The sequence below is a fragment of the Schistocerca gregaria genome, chromosome 1 (assembly GCF_023897955.1).
Source record: "Schistocerca gregaria isolate iqSchGreg1 chromosome 1, iqSchGreg1.2, whole genome shotgun sequence".
In the NCBI taxonomy this organism is placed as follows: Eukaryota; Metazoa; Arthropoda; class Insecta; order Orthoptera; family Acrididae; genus Schistocerca; species Schistocerca gregaria.
The window spans coordinates 1,082,892,079-1,082,913,222 of NC_064920.1; the positions used below are offsets into that span (position 1 = coordinate 1,082,892,079).

Genomic DNA, 21,144 nt, shown 5'->3' on the forward strand with positions numbered 1-21,144 from the left:
TTATATGTATTTTACAGTACATAATCAGATAAGTGCAAATACAAAATAAAAAATAGAAAACCAGAACAGGAAATATGTACTCTATTTCTTGTAGCTTGGGAAGTAGCAAAGAGTATTTGTTTTAAATCCCATGAAAATGGCATATTTATATTTAGAATTTTCAAGGAAAAATAGTGGTAGATCTTTAGTCGGTGGATTACCTGCTGTCTTGGAAAAAGAACTACTGAAAGAAGCAACTGAACTTTTAACAAGATAGATGACATAAGAACATAAAGAAAAAATTTCTGACCTACTAGATGAAGTCCTGAAACAGTGTATAATTACAGGACAATTTTTTCTCATGTGAGAAATTTAATTTTTAATTCTACAAGAATATAAAGATGTTCAAAAGAAACAGTATAAAATAACCATCAAATAATACTGATATAGCAATAGTGTTCACGATAAACAGTATGTCAACGAAAACAAGAGGAGATACACAAGACAAAAATGAGGAGTAAGAAAAGGGAAGTGAATCAAAGAAAGAATGAGAAGTCAGGGTGCCAAATTTAGTGAAGTAAACAACAGGGCAAGAGGTTACAAAGAAATAAGGAACTAACGAAAGTAGAGAGAAATCCATCTGGGCTGTGTGGCTGCTGAAATGAGGATGTACATAAAGTGGAAGTGTCACTCCAGTCTTTGTTCAAAAGCCACACTTCAATGTTTGTGCAAATGACACTGGCGGATGAGGGCAATTTACATATTATTTGGTCAACATTTGTGCTTATACTTAAGCAATATTCTATTATTTTGCTGGTTTTTTACTTCAAGGCACACATCTGTTATGGAACCAAAACATTAAATTATAGAATGATATTACATAGTGATTTATAATATAGAGATTTATGCCTTTAGTCCCACTGACTTGGTGTAATTTTTACTGCTATTGTGAAAAGTGGATCAGTTAACCAAGCTATCAGAAAGCATTGACTGGCATATTCACTAAGAATGATCATGTTGAGAAAGAGTACATGATCTGTTACGGTAACTCTCAAACCCTTATACATCAACACCTTTCACACCCTCATGATTTTTTTCTCCTTGTCCTTTACACAAGCATATAATGGATTTCTTTGTTTTCCATTGACAACACAGTATTACAAGAAAACTCAAATGCAATGCCAACCCCTCCCCCTTAAAAAAAAACTTCAGAAAAAACTGGTACAAGGGATGTAAATATTCTTTCTGTTTGACTCTTCTGTCATTCTCACTTACAGCCATCAACATCATGTAATAAAAAATATGCATCTCCAGCTAGGAGATTACACTCTGAATTATTTGAGTAGGCAAAAAATACTAAAAAATATTACTTTTATTTAAATGGTCAGGAAACTCTTGCTCATCAGCAAATTCTAGTGTCAATTTGCAGCATTATACTGCGAAAAGCAAATACAAAATACAATAAATGTTACTTCACATCAAGCCACATAATCCTGACTCAACCAGTAATTTAATGTTACTTTAGGGTGTGTAGCACAGTCCAACGGCCCTGTAAGAGGTGCATTGTTGGAAAAACTTTTATTTGCCATGAGATATGTAACTCTAGTAGTCAAGGATTCCAATATATCACATTATCATTTTCCAGGTTAACTGTTGGTGCATGTTGGAGCCTATCCACATTTGGAGCAAGGGATCATATTCCCCTTTTTGACCAACTTTTTGGATGGTTAGTCCTGGTGTTGTTAATATAATAAAGTAATAACAGGAGAACAAGAAATCAGTTACAAAAGCAACTCACAAACCTGAAAAGAAGAAATTCCTGTAGAAGTGTAGAAGGACAAGAAATAAAATGGTATGACATAATTACAAATAATTCCCTCAGATTAAATGTTTTACTCTAGAATAATATGAACCAAGTGGTGAATGGAGTAGGAGCATTGTCAAATAATGATCCCTTAATTTTAGTTACTACAGTTAAATGCATGATAAGGGGAAAAACAACAAAGTATTGTCTTGGAGACTGTGTGACTACATTTTCTTGTACTTTAAATTTAAAATTTTTAAGGACAAAATCACATGAGTATTTCACAATACTGTCATTGATTTCAGTGCCAGGCATCATCTTCTGACTAAAGGCACATGTTTTAGGCAGTTTCAGTTGCATTGTTAACTCAACAGAAACTCCTTTCAGTGTCTGTCTTTAGTCTGAAGATGACAACTGGCTGCTTGAAACCAGTTACATCATTGCAAAATCCTCTTGTGATGTTGGTGGGGAAGGGGGATCTATATTTGGTTGGCATATAATTGTAAAAAAATAGTTTGATGATGTAAATAAAATAGAAAGAAACTTCCACATGGGAAAAATATATTAAAAACAAAGATTCCAAGACTTACCAAGCGGGAAAGCGCCGGCAGACAGGCACATGAACAAAACACACAAACACACACACAGAATTACTAGCTTTCGCAACCGATGGTTGCTTCTTCAGGAAGGAGAAGAAGAAGCAACCATCGGTTGCGAAAGCTAGTAATTCTGTGTGTGTGTTTGTGTGTTTTGTTCATGTGCCTGTCTGCCGGCGCTTTCCCGCTTGGTAAGTCTTGGAATCTTTGTTTTTAAAAAAATAGTTTATTAGTACTGTAAATCAGAATAACTTTCATTGGCTACATACTTTTTTATTCAGCTGTGTCTCTGTTGAAGCCTGTTCAGGACATAATTTTTGAAATGAAGGCTTCATTAAAAAAACAAGCTGTCACTGTTTATTTGTTGTATTTTTTTATTTTAGTGAAGTCTGTTAGCCATCAGCACAAGCCATAATTTTTCTTTAATTAAATATGGTGAAAGAATTCATGATCTAATTACTGAGACTCAAAAATAAGGTGACTGAACAAAATCAACTCATGTCCTGTAAGTTTCTTACAAAAGAATGGCCTTTATCATTTTGCAATGGGTATTTTTGCATGAACAGTGCAGTTCAAATTTATTTATTTTCGTGTTCTTTAGGGTCACATACCAAGCAATATTATTGCATTTGTCTGAGTGAGTTATTATTTGTCTTAAGTACATGTTTGTGATTTGGCAATGAGCTCAGAAGAAAGTGTACAGTGACAAAAAAAGAAGGACCAGAAAAAAGCAGAATGAACAAAGAGCTAGTGTTCAGAAAGATAGTGCATGTACAGTGTGAGGTACCCCTTATGCACACAACAATTGTTTTCACTTTTTATGTTACTGCTAATGGTATTACAGCTGACGTACCTCCTTATAGTGTGACAATCACAAATTTTAAAATAATGTGTGAAACTGACTTTGCATGACTCAGCAACATTGATTTTAAACAACATTTCTCCAAAGAAATTTTTTTTTTTTTTTTTTTTTTTTTGGAGGGGGTGGCGGGTGGGGGGGGGGGGGCAATTGTAGGCTTGATGCAGTTTTTAAGCCTCTCAAAAAGCTTATTGAACATCATATATCCTTATCCAAGCCAAGAATTCCCATTTATTTGATCCATCATGACCCACATAAAAGGTATTCATCTGGAGAAAAAAAAAATTACAAACTGTTTCTGGGAGAGTATGTCATTAATGTTGGTATACTTTCAATGTACATGCCATGACACCTGTTTGATGTGTAATACATCTGATATTTGCTATTAATGCCTAACATGCAAAAAGAAATTGATCTAAGAAAAACCTTTTCCATAAAAAAAGACTTTTCATGCAAAAATCTTGACATATATTAGAGAGTAGCGTATGCAAAGTATGTCTGTCCCTCATGTAACAAATAATGCAATATTTTATGCAAGACAGCTATGGTATTATGTTTCAGGGACCTTTCACTGTGAAATCATAATTTTCATTTAACATGGAAGAATTACCAAAAGGCAATGGAAGAAAGGGATTTCTTTATTGTTTCAGTATTTGAAAAACAAGCAATATCAACAAAGTGATTCACTTTCAATTTCAGATGGAAACACTTGCTAGACAAAAATTTTTGTCACACTGTGCTTTGCATACTTACTAGTTCTGAAAGTGCTTGACTGATTAATTTATTTTTTACCGTAACTTGCCATATGTTTTCGCCTAATGGTCAGATATGCTCCTTAAGAAATAACTTATTTAAATTGTAAGTGGCTGGGATAGAGTTATTACTTCTGCTAACTTTCAGTAACTGAAAGATAGATCAGTCATTGATGTTCATCATGTAGGAAGTTGTTGATTTGAACTTCACACTCTCTGAAGAAAAGGACAAATAAAGGGACAAAGAATGCCTAAAGTTGAGGGATTCAGTTATGTAGGACCGTGGTACACAATGGCACTCTGAAAAAGTGCAGATTTTGCCAGAGTCGCCTTTCAAATATATTCACAGTGAAGAAACCATATTTTTCCTTTCCACCTGAGTAAGATGGACAGAATTTGAATTTGTTTGAGTCCAACAACAGTAGTGGAGATGACTGATGGAATCCTCTACTTTTCTAACATAATTTTATATATTTTTGTAGCAAATGTTAGTGCTCCTTAAGGGTAATAAAGCATAATTAGTGCAACTATTTTGTAGCTCTTTCTGACACTAGATTGTGTTTGTGACAAAAATGATCTGTATCAGTGATGACGGTATTTTTCAAAAACATTATTTGTTATTAGGCTCCAATGTGTGTTTTTTATGTGGCTTCAAGTATTTTCAAGAAATAACATAAAAGATAAGTGATTCTTCTGAAAATTGTTTACATTTAACAAGAGTGGTTTTAGTAATAACTGCCTCAAATAACTAGGGACATTGTATATTTGAGTAATTCCTGCATACTGATGTTTACTTAATATGAAATATGTGTGTAATGTTATAAGTGAAATTTTATGAGATGTAGGAACCAATTTACAAAAAAATCCGATGGTTGGTTTTTGGTTATTAGCATTTAAAGGATTTTGGGATGACATTCTTAACATGGTTTTATCAGTGCAGTGGTACTTTGACCTTGTGGTAATAGAGAAAGTTTCTTTAGCTCCGTGTCTGCAAGTGCCTTTGGTTAAAGATATAAAATGTTGAAAATTTCAAAAGAGACAGGAATTTATGTGTGCCCCATTGATCCAACATGTGAAAAATCTAATGGATAATAAAATTTACCTTCAAACACAAAGTGCTTGACAACTCCTTCAACACATAGAAGAATTATGGAATGTGTAATAATCACTGTGATCAATAATAATAATAATAATAATAATAATAATAATAATAATAATAATAATAATAATAATAATAGTGTATGTAAAAGATAAGCAAATAAATGATAAGTAAGTTGCCAAATTTTTCATTGAGAAAGTGTGTTGTTATTGAAAACTGACTCATCCCACTACAGTAGAGAGAGATCAGAATTATGGTCAATGGAACAAGGATATAACTATAACTGTTGATGGAACTTTTCTTTGCAGTAGTGCAGCTGTAACATATTATTTGTATGAATAACCTGCTAAAAAGATTTTTTCTTTTTTTTAGTATACTGCTGAAAATATTAGGTTGTAGAGAGCACTGGTACTTTAGTTTATAGTTCTTCCCACCATAGTGTTTTTTTAGAGAGTAAATATGTACAGCATTTTCTCTGCATGCACAAATTTCTATCAGAGATTACTGACAGAGGAAAAACATTCTGGAACCAACCAGGATCTGCACAAGGGCTACATATGACATACAAAATAATACAGTTACAGTGTACTAGTTCATAGAATGTTTATTTCTTATGTATCATGTTTACTTCCATTTTTTAGTTTACCATTTTCAAGTTTGAGTTATCTATGTGTTTGAATGGAAGAGAAATGTGGTGAGTAAAATGTATTTTCTAATCTGTATAGGCAAAGTGTATTGATAGAAAATAAATATAAAAGGTGTATGAAGCAAAGTCTTGGTTCACTTGCCCTCGTGTAATGATTATGTAGAGAAGTGAGTGCACATTGCAGTAACTACATACACAGTACTATTAACTCATTCACATCTTATGTAATGATATAAAGATCTTTTAGCTTGAAGTTCTTAAAATATTGAGTTTAAAATACATTTCTTATGAAAAGATGCATAATTTTGAGTTTTAGCCTTTATTCTTCAAAATAAAAAAGGTTATTTATATATAAAAATATTAGTTGTTAGTGTGGTCTGAATTGTCTTGTCATTATTACAGCATTTCTACACACACAGTCATACATGACAGCACATACTACATTGCACCTCTTATATGATTCATGTTCCATACCGCATTTGTGGTTTAAATTTTCCACAGTTTTAAAACAATTTAAGGGGTTTTTAATGTTTCACATGTTGGAAAATTTGGGAATAAAATGCCACCATGAAATGATGCATTATCAAAGCGTTTAAAGCATTTCTGCATTAAGTTATAAACTGAGTGCAATAAAAAAATAATCTTTCTTCAAACTTCATTAGCGTAATGTTTAAATGTTCCATACCAACATATTGCATAATTTTCTTGTATAAACACCCTGCACAAACCACAATGCAAACTCACAAAAGCTCAGCAGCAATAAACCCTACAGATTTCAATTGACGGTTTCAAGGACACCTTTCAGATGGCAACCTGGCATTTGGTGGTCGCCATATGGCTAGGCTACCACTAAACGTCCACTTCATGGCATACTTCCATGTAATCTGGATCATGCATGATGTCCTTGATCATATCCTTCAAAATGGTGTAACGTGGAAATATAGGATACACCTTTGAATTCATATACTCAGACTGCAACAGAGAGAAGAAAATACTTGATAAATATTGGTGGTATTTTAACTTCATTGGCATGCAAGTGCTTTCTTACTGTTGGTTAAAAGTGCTGATTAATAACTGCAAAATAGTGTATAAAATGCAAAACTGATTGTCCAAAATACATGCAGCAATTCCAGCAACTTATAATTGGGTTATACACCCTGTAGCCAAAGTAAAATTGTTTCGTGTTTCAACACAGTGCATATTCAGTTTTAGAAAATAATGCTAATTACAAGAAATAATACACAGTGAACAGGATATAATGCAGAGCAACAGCTTTCTGAAAATTTTATGTATATGATATTCTGTTCTAATATACTGTGTAGTATAAGCTTTTCTGAACTACATAGGTGGGGGTTATGTTATCAAAACACCGTTCATTCCTGTAATCCTCCTGGCCTCAGTCTCTGTGAGCCCCCTGCCTCACACCCTCTCCCACCATGCCCCTTCACTTGTCCTGCACTGAGAAAAGCAGTTGGTTGTTCCTGTGGTCACCACTCCGAAGACTGGTTTGACACATTTCTCTGGCTAGTCTACCTTATGCAAGCCTCTTCACTTCTGCATACATACCACAGCCTACATCCATTCGAATCTGTTTTGGAGCACTAGCTCTGTTAAAGAGAGATGTGAGGAAAAAAGATTGTTGCCTCTTTGAATGAATCTCACCAAGATTTCACATGGAGTGATTGAGAGAAGACAAGAAAAACCTAAATCAGTATGTCTGGACAGGGATTTTAACCTCACTCTCTCTGAAGAATTGCTACAGTCCCTGTCTCTCCTTGCCATATATGATCTAAACAAAATTGAGTTATCAAATCTTGCTGAATGAGACTATTACTGAGCTATTTTTTAAATTTATGAGAATGAGTAATGGACAGATGAAATTTGAATGTAATATATATATCAGTCACGAAAAATATTCAGTACATGGACTTGAAGATTTCTTATTTCAAAAGTGAAAGTAGACAAAGGGAGTACAGAGAAGACATATTTGATGGGAGAAGTAATAGTTGAAAGAATAAGTCAGTTAACAGCACAGTTTATGTACAAGGTGTACAGCTTTGCTTCCGATGTTTGACAATAGGTGGCAACAACAGTAAGTAGCGATGAAAGAAACAGATTGCAGACATCAGGCAATTAGCTTGGACCTCTGTCAACATAACCTCATTCAAACATTAGTCTATTTGTGTCTGCATCATAAAGTTGTTCTTGATTGAAAATGTCAGTTTACAAGCCTAATTCTTGTCATTGCCGGAGGTGTTACTGTTTTGTTTCAGTATGAGGAAAACAGCAGCTGAGTCCCATAGAATGCTCTCAAGTACGTATGGTAAGGATGCTATTAGTGAAAATACGTGTCATAAGTGGTTTCGACACTTCAAGAACAGTGATTTTAACATTGTAGACTGGCATAGTGGTGGAAGAGAGAATGTTTTTGAAGATGCAGAATTTGAGACATTACTGAGTGAAGACTCGTGTCATACTCAAGAAGACTTGGCACAATTAGTGGGAGTGACACAGCAAGCCATTTCAAAATGTCTCAAGGCTATGGGCATGATTTAGACAGAAGGAACTTGGGTCCCATGTGAGCTGAAACCGAGAGATGTTGAACAGTATTTGTGTGTTTGTGAACAGTTGCTTGAGCTTCAAAACGAAAGGGATTTCTGCATCACATTTTGACCGGAGACAAAAGATGGATTCATTATGATAACCCTAAATGCAAAAAATAATGGGGATATCCTGGCTATGTTTCCACGTTGATGGCCAAACCGAATATTCACAGCCCCAAGATCACACTCTGCATTTGGTGGGCCAGCTCAGTGTTGTGTACTATGAGGTGTTAAAACCAAGTGAAACAATCACAGGTGCTCGTTATCAAATGCAATTAATGCATTAGAGCACAGCATTAAAAGACAAATGGCCGCAATACAGTGAGAGGCACGATAAAGTGATTTTGCAGCATGACAACGCTCGACCCCACATTGCAAAAGAGGTCAAAACATACTTGGAAATATTAAAATGGGGAGTCCTACCTCTCCCAACGTATTCTCCAGACATTGCAACCTCTGTCACCTGTTTAGATCAATGGCGCATGGCCTGGCTGACCAGCACTTTCGATCTCATGAAGAAGTCAGAAATAGGATCGATTTGTCGATCGCTTCAAAAGATGAACAATTTTTTCGACGCAGGATTTGTACAGTGCCAGAAAGATGGGAGAAAGTAGTAGCCAGCGATGGAAAATACTTTTAATGATACATGTGTAACCAATTTGTTTCATTAAAGCCTTAAATGCTGGGGGGAAAATGACAGAAGCAAAGCTGTACACCTTGTAAAGCAATGAGGACATAAACAGAAAACTATAGAACCTGAGTTTTAAATTAATTGACAGTAATGTAGTATATGAAGGGCTGGCCCCCTGCATATTCAGCCACCACACTCATGGCTGTACTCTGCGGGTCAGGCATGGTTTCTGATTTGTCACAGGTTGTTGTTTGGTAACGGAAGTTTCACGGGGTAGTTTAGTGCCAAGTCTCGCAGCTGCCACAGCATCTATGGGGGTGCAAGCCACACTGATATGTGGCATGCAGACCTCGGTAATCAGCACTGCAGTCACAGGCACCTACTTGCATTCACGCAGTCACATGTCCGCGTGACACTGTGCGTGTATTTCTCTGTGATGGTCACTTAGGTCACTGCTCAGTGCCTTGACAGCCACTTCTGCTCAGGGCTCCAGATTGACTGTCAACCACCTTGAGTCTACATTTTGAACCACAACACTTGCAGTCACTGCTACTCAACAGACGGCACTGTCTGATGCTTTCACCAGGATCGTCAGCTGCTGGGTGCCCATCAGTTACTCCCGTGCCTCGACCTAGGAGTTAAAAGCCTCATCAGATCATTCACAGTTCCTCTCGGTTCATCACCACTTCTGACAATCATGGGCCTTGCAATAGTAGTCACTTGATACACATCCCATCAGCAAGGTGAGCTTTTCCTTTGTAATCAAGTGTGGACTGTTGAGGTTAATAAACAGAGATCTGTTATTGCTATGTGCAAATTCAATCTCCACTAGTCAAACTACCTGGCTAAGGTTACTTCAGTAGCTATCAGGATAATGGTTTTGTGTTACAGTGCTCTTCCCTTGACTACCATACAATACAATAGTGATGATGCTGTTGCTCTCAGGTGTGACACTCATAATTTGTGTGGATACTCAGTACAGTGCCTGATCAAGATTCACCCTTTCCAGCACCTGCTCAAGGTTGCATTTTGCCTAGATGGTGCAGACATCATTGGCCCTCATCCCTAGGGTGGCAGTGTCCAGAGAGGATGGAAAAGGCCACTTCTTCACAAGTGTTTCAGTGTTCCCTGATGGGCTGTCATTTGTTTTTACTTGAGCAGGGTTTGATATTTTCTCAATTGATCATGTGTTTCTCATACTAACACATTTTTGCTTGTGCAGTGATTTGGCGTGATAGGGCAGCATATTCTAGTTTATTGCACTGTGACAGTCTGCATTCATGTCCTACTAAGGTACAAGTGTGTCCATCCATGTTCTGGACATGGTCTGTTCAATTCTTTGTTTCTGTGACTATGTTCAATTGCATTGATGTTCAGATTTTGGTAGGCATTTGTTGGCAGTTAGTGTTCCTGTTTTCTCAATAGATGCAAGTTCTTATCAATGTTCTGTTTTCAATGTAGTTCAGATGCTCCATCCATCTGTTGTCCAGAGTGCATTCTCTTGCATGATGTTGTTGGTCTGCAATGTTTTCGGTAGTGCCTTGGTGTATTTCTTGTCTTTCTATGTACCATGTCTTCAGAGCTATTGTTGCCTCAGGCAACAATAGCTGGATATGCTGTTCGAACATCCCTCTACTCACTCTGGTTCTTCAGTTTCTCTCATGGTGTTTGATTGGATGTGATCAGCACCAGTGTTCAGTCAGAGTGTCCAGGAGATATATGTGTGAAGCTGGGCCACCTCCTGTCAGGTTTGTTTGCAATGTTGTCATGGTGTACAGCACTCCACTGTTGTTCCCTGTGGTCTCTGATAGAAGTCTCTCTGGTGTGGGCCCAGCCCTTGTGGTTGATGGTATCAGACACCGCGCCTCTCATCATTGACTTTGTCACGGCCAGCCCTCCTACCCTCAGTACCCCTCCTGTTATCACCAGCCCTGTCACTGCTGATGCCTGCTCCCGTGCTGGCCCTGTCACAACCCACTCTAGTCACCACTGGTCCTATAGCTGCTGGCCCTCTTCATGCTTTTCCTGTCACCACTGTCACCACTGTCACCTCCACAGCTGTTGCGGGAGCTGGCCCAATTGTTCCTGCTGGCACTGCTACCCCTGCCACCTCCGCAGCCATTCCAGTGGCTGGCCCAATCGTCCCTACTGGCACTTCCACACTCATCACTGGCCCTTTCCTCTTGATGCCATTCCCAGCCATTGCTGGCCCAGCCATCTCTGCTTGTGCTTCAGATGCTGTAGTGCGTTTTTATGGGCCTTGGGTCATGACTTCTTGTAAACTCCAACCCCTGTCCTACCTATGCCCCACCTTCCCCTTCACTACCTATGGGTGGTGAGTGACCATTCCCCTATGCAGACACAGAGTGCTTGTTTTGTTGGGATCATTTTTTTTTTTTTTACATTCATTGCCTGATTCCCCTGTGGTTCTCATCAGACATCTGGTCTAGCTTTACATTAATTTCCGTGCTCTCAATATTTCTTTCCAGTAACTATGCCTTTTCTTCACTCCCTTTTATTTTACTGTATCTTTTATTTTCCAACCTGTCCATTTCCCTCTTCTCTTGCTACCATGTACAATACATTCAGTTTTCTGCTCTTGTTGATTCTTGCATGATTTATTTCTGTAATCTCTGTTTTGCTTATTACTCTACCTTTCACTTATAAGTTCTCAGGTTTCCAATTCTCATCTGGTGCAGGCACCAACAATCAGTTTTTCCTTTTCATCCCATTTGGTAAGTCTCCCCTAATCTGTGGCTCTAGACAACTTTTCTGTAACTTTCTCCATTTCCTAAACCTCGCCAGCCCTTTACCTTCATCCCTCTTCCTTTTCCTTCAGTCCTTCCACCAGAAGAAGGAGCCACTGGCTTGTACATTTCCATACTTTTTATATGCATTTGCTCCTGCCGCTGTTTGGTGTAACATTATTTACCTATCCAATTATGTTATATTTTCAAATGTGGATTATTTTCATTCAAATACGTTTGAGGATATTTATGACAATGTTATTGACTGCAGTACCTTAACATAGTTTCAGCAATCATAAAATTGCAGGAAGGTAGTTTTACAGGGTCAGGGGGAGGAGGGGGGGGGGGGGGGAGATGGGAGGAAGGAGTGCAGCTCAGCTTTGGCCGTTTCGCTAAGGGTATAGAGTTACCTTAGTACTGCTCTGTATACAGCACTCATGTTCCCTATCGTATGCATTTATTTGCAGGTGTTCCTTTCCTTCTTCACACTTTCTCAATCCACCTGAAGGTGGCCACTCCTTCATACATATTAAGGTGTTGAAGACTGTGTCACTCTTAGCACGAGAACTATAATCAGTTTTGTATTAGGAATTTATAAAGTGAAAAAAGGGCTTTATTTATTTATTTTTCACAGTAATAACATTTAAAGATCTTGGTCATGACAATATCCAGAATGAATCTTTCACTCTGCTGTAGAATGTGCACTTCTTAAAACTTCATAGCAGATTAAAAGTATGTTCTAGACCAGGGCCGGCCAGAAATTCTGCACCGTGCGGTGCTCTTTCACATGTGCAACTTCTGGGTGACAGTGTGCATGCCACAGCCGTCAGCGTTCATGTACTGCATGTTTCTACGCACAGATGTCGCTCCTCTGTTACACAAAGTGCGTTATCGACACTTCGTATGTATATCACAACCTGGCCTGTATCTGTAAGATCTGTTGCTTCATCGAGTGCAACAGAGAAAGCAACAAAGTATTTAGCCTTATTTATTAGCTGCCTGTGCAGATCGCCAGCCATAGCACTGATACGTCTTGTCACTGTTTGTTTGGATAGACTGATTTCTTGAAACCTGCTAACGTTCGTGGGACGCACAAGTTCTGCAGCATCAATCAGACACTCTTTTACAAACTCCCCTTCATAAAAGGGTTTCCCAGATTGTGCAATTCTTAAAGTGATTTTAAAACTTGCTCACAATGAATATTTAGTGTGGTTGTCATTCTGGAAAACTGAAAAAAGTACATTGTACAGCGTACATTAAAAGAAACATAAATGTAACACAAGAAACTAAGAGTTCAAGAAGTATCACTTACTTTGATGTACAGTAAAATCGAGTTGATGTGTCTCATCCATTTTCTTAAGGACATTTAATTTTGCTTGCCGTTCTTCACTGCTGAGTACACTACACTCGCCTTTGTGATATGTATTGTAGTGTCTTTCAATTGAAAACTTATGCTGGCTACCCATTATTCAGCACAGCAAACACTGAGTTTTCACCAAGGGCTACAAAAAAGAATTGCAGTTCCCAGTCATTTTTAAACGACTGAGAACATAGATCTCCCATCCTTTGCTTTTTCACAGTGCTTGCCGTTTCTCAGTACTTCTGTGTTAAGGTTACGGTCACCAGGGGTAAACGAGACTGGATATGTTGCGCTCTTGCTTGTACCACAGGGAAGTGGAGCCGCCACCGTTCATTTGGGACATATGTCCAATAACAGATGTCGCTGTCACTCGCTGTCGCACATGTGTGCACATGTGGAGCACTTCCGCACGTCTGCACACTGTGCAGCGTTTGGCCGGCCCTGTTCTAGGCTGAGACTAGATCCTGGAAGCTTGCCTTTTGCAGACTATTCTCTCACTGGCTGAGATATCCAAGTAGCACTCATAACCCATCCTCACGGCTTCATTCCCTCCAGTAGGTACCTCCCTTCTACCTTCCAAAGTCCACAGAAGGTCTTCTATATACCTTGCTGGGATAGCAACCCTAGAAGAAAAAGTACTGTGGATAAATGGTTTAACCACAGGCTAGGGCAATACTCAGAATGAATATTTCACTCTGTGGTGGAGTCTGTACTTTTAATGTTTTGAAACTTCCTGGTAGATTTTTAATGTGTGCTGGAAATAATCCCCTACACTGTGACTAATCCATTTATCTGTGATTGCTTTTCTTCCAGCACTGCTATTCCAGCAAGGTATGCAGGAGAGCTTCCACAAACTTTTGGAGGTAGTAGAAGTAATGGTTGAAAGAATAAGTCAGCCAAAAGTAAAATTTATATAACTCAATGACTACTTAAACAGAAAACTATAGAAGCTAAGTTTTAAATTATTTGACAGTAATATAATATGTGCAGATGTGCAGGGCTGAGCCCCTGCATTTTCAGCTGCCACACACATGGATGTACTTTGCAGGTCAGGCCAGGCTTCTGCTTTATCACGAGAGGTTTTTTGTCAACAGAGGATTCGCTGGGTGGTTTACTGCCAAGCCTACTGCAGCCTCTGGGGCCGATATGTGCCAAGCAGGTCACAGTAATCAGTGCTGCAGTCGCTGGCACCAAATGCATTCATATGGTTGTGTGTTCGTGTGGAAGTATAGTTGTGAGAGTAGATTGTGGGTCATACCTGGATAGCTAAATTGGTAAGGGGTTTGCCTGGGAAAGGTAACACTCCAGGTGCCTGAAAATGCTGTAAATGCAAAAACTGCCTCTGCAGTTAAGAGTTAATATATTTTTTGAGGCTATTTTCATATTATGATTTATATTTAAAGTTGTGGCAATAACAAGAATGAGGAAAGGCTACCATGTAGTTGATTCATGTGCAGCATACAGACACACAAAACAGCATGAAGACATACTAGCTTGTGAGCTACTTATTTAAACACTCACACACACAAAAATGATGAGCTTAAATGACCATGAGCAACAACATGCATGCGAATGTGCCTAATTGACATAGGAAAAGAGAAATAACTTGAATACTAGTAACTTTTCTATGATGATTAATTTGCCTTTGCATCATGTACGATTCAACTACAAATGAATACTTGCCATTGCTCTTTTTTTTTTGTTCCTGTGCTGAAACTACTGTTACAGTAATATGACTATCACGAAACAATGGTAACTCCAGGTAGGGACATCAGCAACATAAGGAAAAGATAGACTGCTACTTATTGTAAAGATGACATGTTAAGTTGCTGAAAGGCACAACTAAAAGACACTTACATATTAGCTTTTTGTCCTAGCCTTCATGAGAAAAAGAAACACAAACACACATACATTAACACAAGCAAGCACACCTCACATACGTGACTGCCATCGTTGGTGGCTTGCACCAGGATGCATATTTGTATGAATGATTGTGGGTGTGTTTTCTTTTTCTGACAAAAGGTAGCCAAAAGCTAATACGTAAGTGTCTTCTAGTTGTACAAATCTTTAATTTAATGTGTCACCTTTACAGTAAATAGCAGTGTATCTTTTCCTTACTTTCTATGATTATCATGAGTATGATGTACGTGCGAAGTTTTTATGCTTATGCATTTATAATGAAGCAGAATTTTTTGATCTGTTTTGCAAAAGTAAAACTGAAATCTAATGAATTATCCAGAAGCATCAAGTACCTTGAGTTCCCTTATAAGATTCCTGAGACCAGAATACTTCTTGAGCAGACGGTATAAATCATTGGTCATCTGAGTGTTTTCTGACTCAATCTGCAAAGTTGTCATATCTGGGGAAGAGAAAACATTACAAATTATTAAATAAAATTGGCATTCTACAACAACAGTTACAGTAAAGGATTAAAATAATAAGGCTTATCAAGGCCAATACAAAATGTAAGTAAATTAAATAAAAACAGTAAACATGCAGGGAGGAGTCAAACAGTTCTGTGAATTACTGTATCTAAGATTAATTCATCATCTTCATTCCTAATAAATCAATTCTATCTCTACAAACTAAAATTTTGGTAGATACTGTTATCATTATCAAGATCATCACCACCACCACCATCAATCAAAAGATCTTCCTTTTGCCTTGTTTCAACTTATACTTCAGTGACAACATTTTAGCATGCTCTTTCTATTTGCTTCTGTGTGTCACTATTTTTCCATTCAGATTAAATATATTTAGTCCTTCTCTGATACGTCCATTTCTCTTCCAATCAGTTAGCCTCTAACCAGTTACTGCTCTCAGAAATCTCATCTCTGCACTTCTGTCCATTTGATCCGCCATGTAGAAAGTACAGGGTCCAGTATTCATATCCATAGAGCATTTTTTCTCTTGTCATTGCTTTATATAGTTCAAGCAGTGTATTCTCTTCTGCAGCTGCATGCCACATAGATAATGGAATTTCTGTAACTTTTTACTCTTATCATCATTTTGATATGTTAGTAATGTCACATGCGCGACAACGAAATTTGTTAAGTTACTCTGTTGTTTCATTGTTAAAATCTGTTTTGATGCTAAGTGGTTCACATTCTCAAAATGCCATAACTATATTTTTGATGCAGAGGTATTTAAGTTACACTCATCTGCTACTTTCACAAGCATATGCAGTCTGTATTGTAGGTCACCCTCATAATGTGTTTATGGCATCATCAACATATCAAGTAAAGAGAGTATGTGACAGATACATCTTTGTCTAATGCAATATAACACAATATATTCCATGGTTAATTTCAAATTGTGTCACTCCTTTTAAAATTTTAATACTTGTGCTTTCATAGATATTTCACATTACTCTCATCAGAGACTAAAGAACACCCTTACTGAGTATGTCCTGGAATAATTTAATTTTTTTTTTCCCTGCCAAATGCTTTTTCACAGCCACTAGAATCAGTGTTAAAAAGAAATGTTTAATGCTCAACATTTTTTAATGAACTGCAACTACTGAAAAAACAATCCGTGCACAATCTACTTTTATGGAAACCTTTCTGTGCATAGTTGTCATTACTTCTGTTAGTACAACTCTTGTTTGATTATCTTTGTGTGTAGTCTATATCCTATGTGCAAAAAGCTTATATCCCTTTAACATGTGAATTTACTTTTATCTCCATCTTTAATATAGGATGCACTACTGTTACTTTCCATTCCTTAGCACATCAAAATTGGGATGTAAATAGTTTTTATCACAGATTACACTGACACAAGTAAGTAGTGTTAGACAGTTTATAGGAGGCTAATGATATTCATGTTTGCAAAATAAGATAGCCAATACCTAATTAAGAATTTAAAAGCAAACAATGTATCACAGCTGGTGAGTGGGAGAGTTATTTCACATCTGATAAAAAGATAACTTTAAGGTCAATAAACATTAAGTTTTGTCTTGATGGTACATAAAATGGGCAAAAATAGTGAATGGAACCCATATAATCTGACAAATGAAAAGTCTCAACATGCTAAAGCTAATTAGCGCAGTTAAAATCTGCTGCTTGAGAATGTAAGTGAAGGAAATTTAAGAGTGTATACACATATTGGTCATGTGGTCATTAGAGACTGAGTCAAAGGAAGTGTGGCAGAGTAGAGAACATAAGTAGAAGATATGAATAGAAACTGCAGACGTAGCTAAATAAATTGAATTAGATTTTAAAACAGATGTAGATGAAACAAAACCAAGGTGGCTGGTATGTACACTAAGAGAAGGGCCAAGAACTAAATAAGTACAGGAAATGAGAATTAAAGAAAAACTAAGAATAAGTTAGGAAATGTAAAATTATGCAGACAAATAGATAATGAAGAAGGGACAAAGTCATGATGTGGAAGAGGTGTAGGAAAGAGTAGCAATGGTATTCAGGGGAGGAGCAGGGCTGTATTTAGAATGTATAGACCTCTAGGCTGAAGCTGTGGTACCAGGAGAAATTTTGTGACAACTAACCTGAAAGCAATCTTCAGATTAAAAGCCTATGATGCAGCATTTTAGGTTTATTACTTAATTTTATAATTTTAAAGAACTGATGAGCTTAAGAAAATGAAAAGAATTGGAAGGATTAAAGTATTAAAAATGTTTTATTAACATTGCTATGAACAACTATTCTCACCTAAAAGAAAGAACAACAGAAAGCTGAGATTGTCCTTGCTTAAATCAGTACCTCAATAACTGCCATTTTATTTTGAATGATGCTGAAACATGTTTGGGCATTAGAAAGAATAGTTGTTTCCACAACAGGTGAACCTGAACTCCTACAGTTCAGTATTTAATTTTTTTAAAATAATGTATGATAACTACAAGGAAACACACTTGTTAGACAAATCCAAGATAACAGAAGAGATGTATCAACCAAGCAATTTTTATCAAAGTTAAATACATAAGCAGTTCTTCTTAACTAATCTGCCATGAGAAGATAGTTTTAAATAATCTTATTCGCTAATTGGTTGGCACCTATACTTCACACTAATCAAGCTACTTTAACTTTTTCATAATTTTCCTGTCTTAAAAAGTAATTTTCTGTACTGAATCAAGTCAAACATCGAGCCTGTATTCTAACATGGAGACTCAAAGCCTGTTTTAGATCAGCTCCAAATCTGAAAATGGCCTTTTTTCACTGTTGAAAAATCCAGGATGGAATGTAACAGTGTTATGAAAAGGAAAGTTGCCACTCACAATATAGCGGAGATGCCAAGTTGCAGACAGGCACAACAAAAAGACTGTCTCAATAAGCATTCGGCTATCATGGCCTTTGTCAAAAATAGGTGACAGACACAAACACAAACACACTTATATAAAGATACTGTGCTGTTACACCATAAGAAAAACAATTTTATAAAATTACTATGTCCAATATCAACCTGTAGTGGTAAAAAGTAGTGTTAGGGAATTATGTGATTTTTGTGGTTGTGGTCTTCAGTCAGAGACTGGTTTGATGCAGCTCTCCAAGCTACCCTATCCTGTGCGAGCTTCATCATCATTATGTGATTATGTATATCATAAGGCTAAAACTGATGTGTCTCCTAGCCACACACAGCTGGCTTTAGCTGCCAGAGGCTGCAGTGTGTGTGTGTGTGTGTGTGTGTGTGTGTGTGATCTGCACTATATGGTGAGTGGCATCTTTTTTCACCATTGTTTGTTATCATAACTGAAAGGTATATTCTTAGAGTGAGTTCAGTATTAAGGAAACAATTCCTGACATTTTAGAGGTTCTCGTTTTGAGAAAATGAAATATGGAACAAATTGACTTTCAGTGATATCTCAGTAGTTTTGTTGACTTCAGTCACACCTTTGACTTGATGCCACTGGGAGTTTCATGCTAGGTGGTGCAAGGTCTGAGAGGTGAAGGTCGACTTATTGCTTATTAGCTGTCCCCTGAAAAAGTCAGCCAAATAAGTCTGTACAAAATAATTACATCTATGTCTTTCATAAGTTTGCCCACCACACAGCATAAAAACAAAGAATTTTCTTTTTCAGATTTTGAATCTTTGTGGTGCAGGCCCAATTTGTGGTGTGAAGTTCTGCACAGCCTGGACATAAACACAGGCATGCAGGGGAGAGTAGAGAGTAAATTAACCTTTAACAACCCACTTTGGAGAGATGGAGGTGATACAACAAAAAGGAACAAAGCAGGGAGTGAGAAGGGGGGCTATGAGCTTCAGTTTGTGCCCTGCTTTCAGTGTGACATTTGTTGTCAATGTAAACCATGTGTGTGATGGCACTGATCTGCATAACGAACCTTGTGGCAGGTGTTTTAGTACCATAGTTGTCCACAAGGGGGAACATTTGCTCCCTCCTGGAATTTGCATTCATTATAGAACACTCACAAATTTCTAGCAATGGTTATCAGTGACTCTACTGAACTGCAGGCTTAACACTGGTAAGCCCAGTGGGAAATACTGTGACTTTAACATTCACTATATACCTCGAATTTATTTGGTTGCTAAGGTAATCCTAGGAAATTATGCTGATTCCTAGAAGCATTAGTGATTTGGCATTGTTATGTAGTAAAGATAAATGCAAAAATTGTACAGAACTTGGCCAAAATAGTGTCCTCAATCTTTCATTTGATACTTGTTCATACAGCCCTTATTGAACTTCAGATTTCTTGGTGCGCAAATACTAATACCAATTACCAGAACAACATAAACATGGCAGCAGTATGAGAGCCTGACATCTGTCTCCCAGTTCCCATGACACCCCTCCCATTTCTGCAGGAAGGAATAATAGTTTACTGTTTGCCTGTGGACAAATACACCTGATGGATTGCTGAATACACATTCAGTTTTACATGATAGAGCTACTATAGTGTTTTGTGAAGAAAACGGTCATGCTGCACATTAGGTGCGTAAATTTATATTTTATATTTGGAGATAAATACATCAGTTGAAAAAAGATAATGCCATTTTCTACAACAGAAGAGAGGGAAAAAATGTGATATTTTCAGGTCAAAAGGAACTCTCTGGGTCTGTGGGATGTTCTCAAACTCTATGGGGTACAACATTGTACCAAATATAGTCACAGAGCTATAAATCCTGCAGTCCAGCTCCACTGACTGAACAATAATGTGACAAACTGAAGAGACAAGGACTATCTTTGTTCAATAGGCTGTCAGAAATTCGCTCTACCAAGCAATTTGAGGTTGGTTTTGGGAATTTGCTCACATCCGTCCACTTGAATGCCAACCATGGGTTATGCTTTTTTCCAATAAGCCCAAAAAAATATAGCTTTCAGATCATATTTCATTCAACTTCAGTTATGCCAATCAATATTAAAAATAATAAGTGTGGAAGTAATGAAATAAATCCATTAACATGATAACCTCTGTATTTTCATAAGCAAACCAAGCATAATTGATATCAAAGTTGAATAAGTGTGTGTATCTGAATTTTGACAAACATTACATTATCACTTTTTGTTGCTCACTTTTGTTGATATCAAACCTGATTTTCTCAATCATTCTGAGTACAATAAATATTTTATGAATATTTTCTGCTTATATTTCATAGGTCTTTGGTTACCATCTACATCTACATGATTACTCTGCAATTCACATTTAAGTGCTTGGCAGAGGGTTCATCAAACCACAATCATACTATCTCCCTACCATTCCACTCCCGAACAGCGTGCGGAAAAATGAACACCTAAACCTTTCTGTTTGAGCTCTGATTTCACTTATTTTATTTTGATGATCATTCCTACCTATGTAGGTTGTGCTCTACAAAATATTTTCGCATTCGAAAGAGAAAGTTGGTGACTGAAATTTCGTAAATAAATCTCGCCGCGACGAAAAAGTCTTTACTTTAATGACTTCCATCCCAACTCTCGTATCATATCTCCCACACTCTCTCCCCTACTATGTGATATTACAACATGAGCTGCCCTTTTTTGCACCCTTTCGATGTCCTCTGTCAATCCCACCTGGTAAGGATCCCACACCGCGCAGCAATATTCGAACAGAGGACGAACGAGTGTAATGTAAGCTGTCTCTTTAGTGGACTTATTGCACCTTCT

General features: G+C 37.3%; 1 protein-coding gene across 1 annotated transcript in view; it reads right to left on the bottom strand.

The window, feature by feature from the left end:
- Positions 1-3,331: 3,331 nt before the first annotated feature.
- LOC126281889 (uncharacterized) overlaps positions 3,332-21,144 on the bottom strand; it is a 1,790,734-nt gene continuing 1,772,921 nt past the window's right edge. The window contains exons 6-7 of the mRNA XM_049981208.1: positions 15,329-15,435; positions 3,332-6,707 (exon numbers count right to left, since the gene is read on the bottom strand). Of these exons, the coding sequence (XP_049837165.1) occupies positions 6,585-6,707; positions 15,329-15,435 (230 nt within the window). The 3' untranslated portion in view covers positions 3,332-6,584. The remainder of the gene's footprint in view (positions 6,708-15,328; positions 15,436-21,144) is intronic.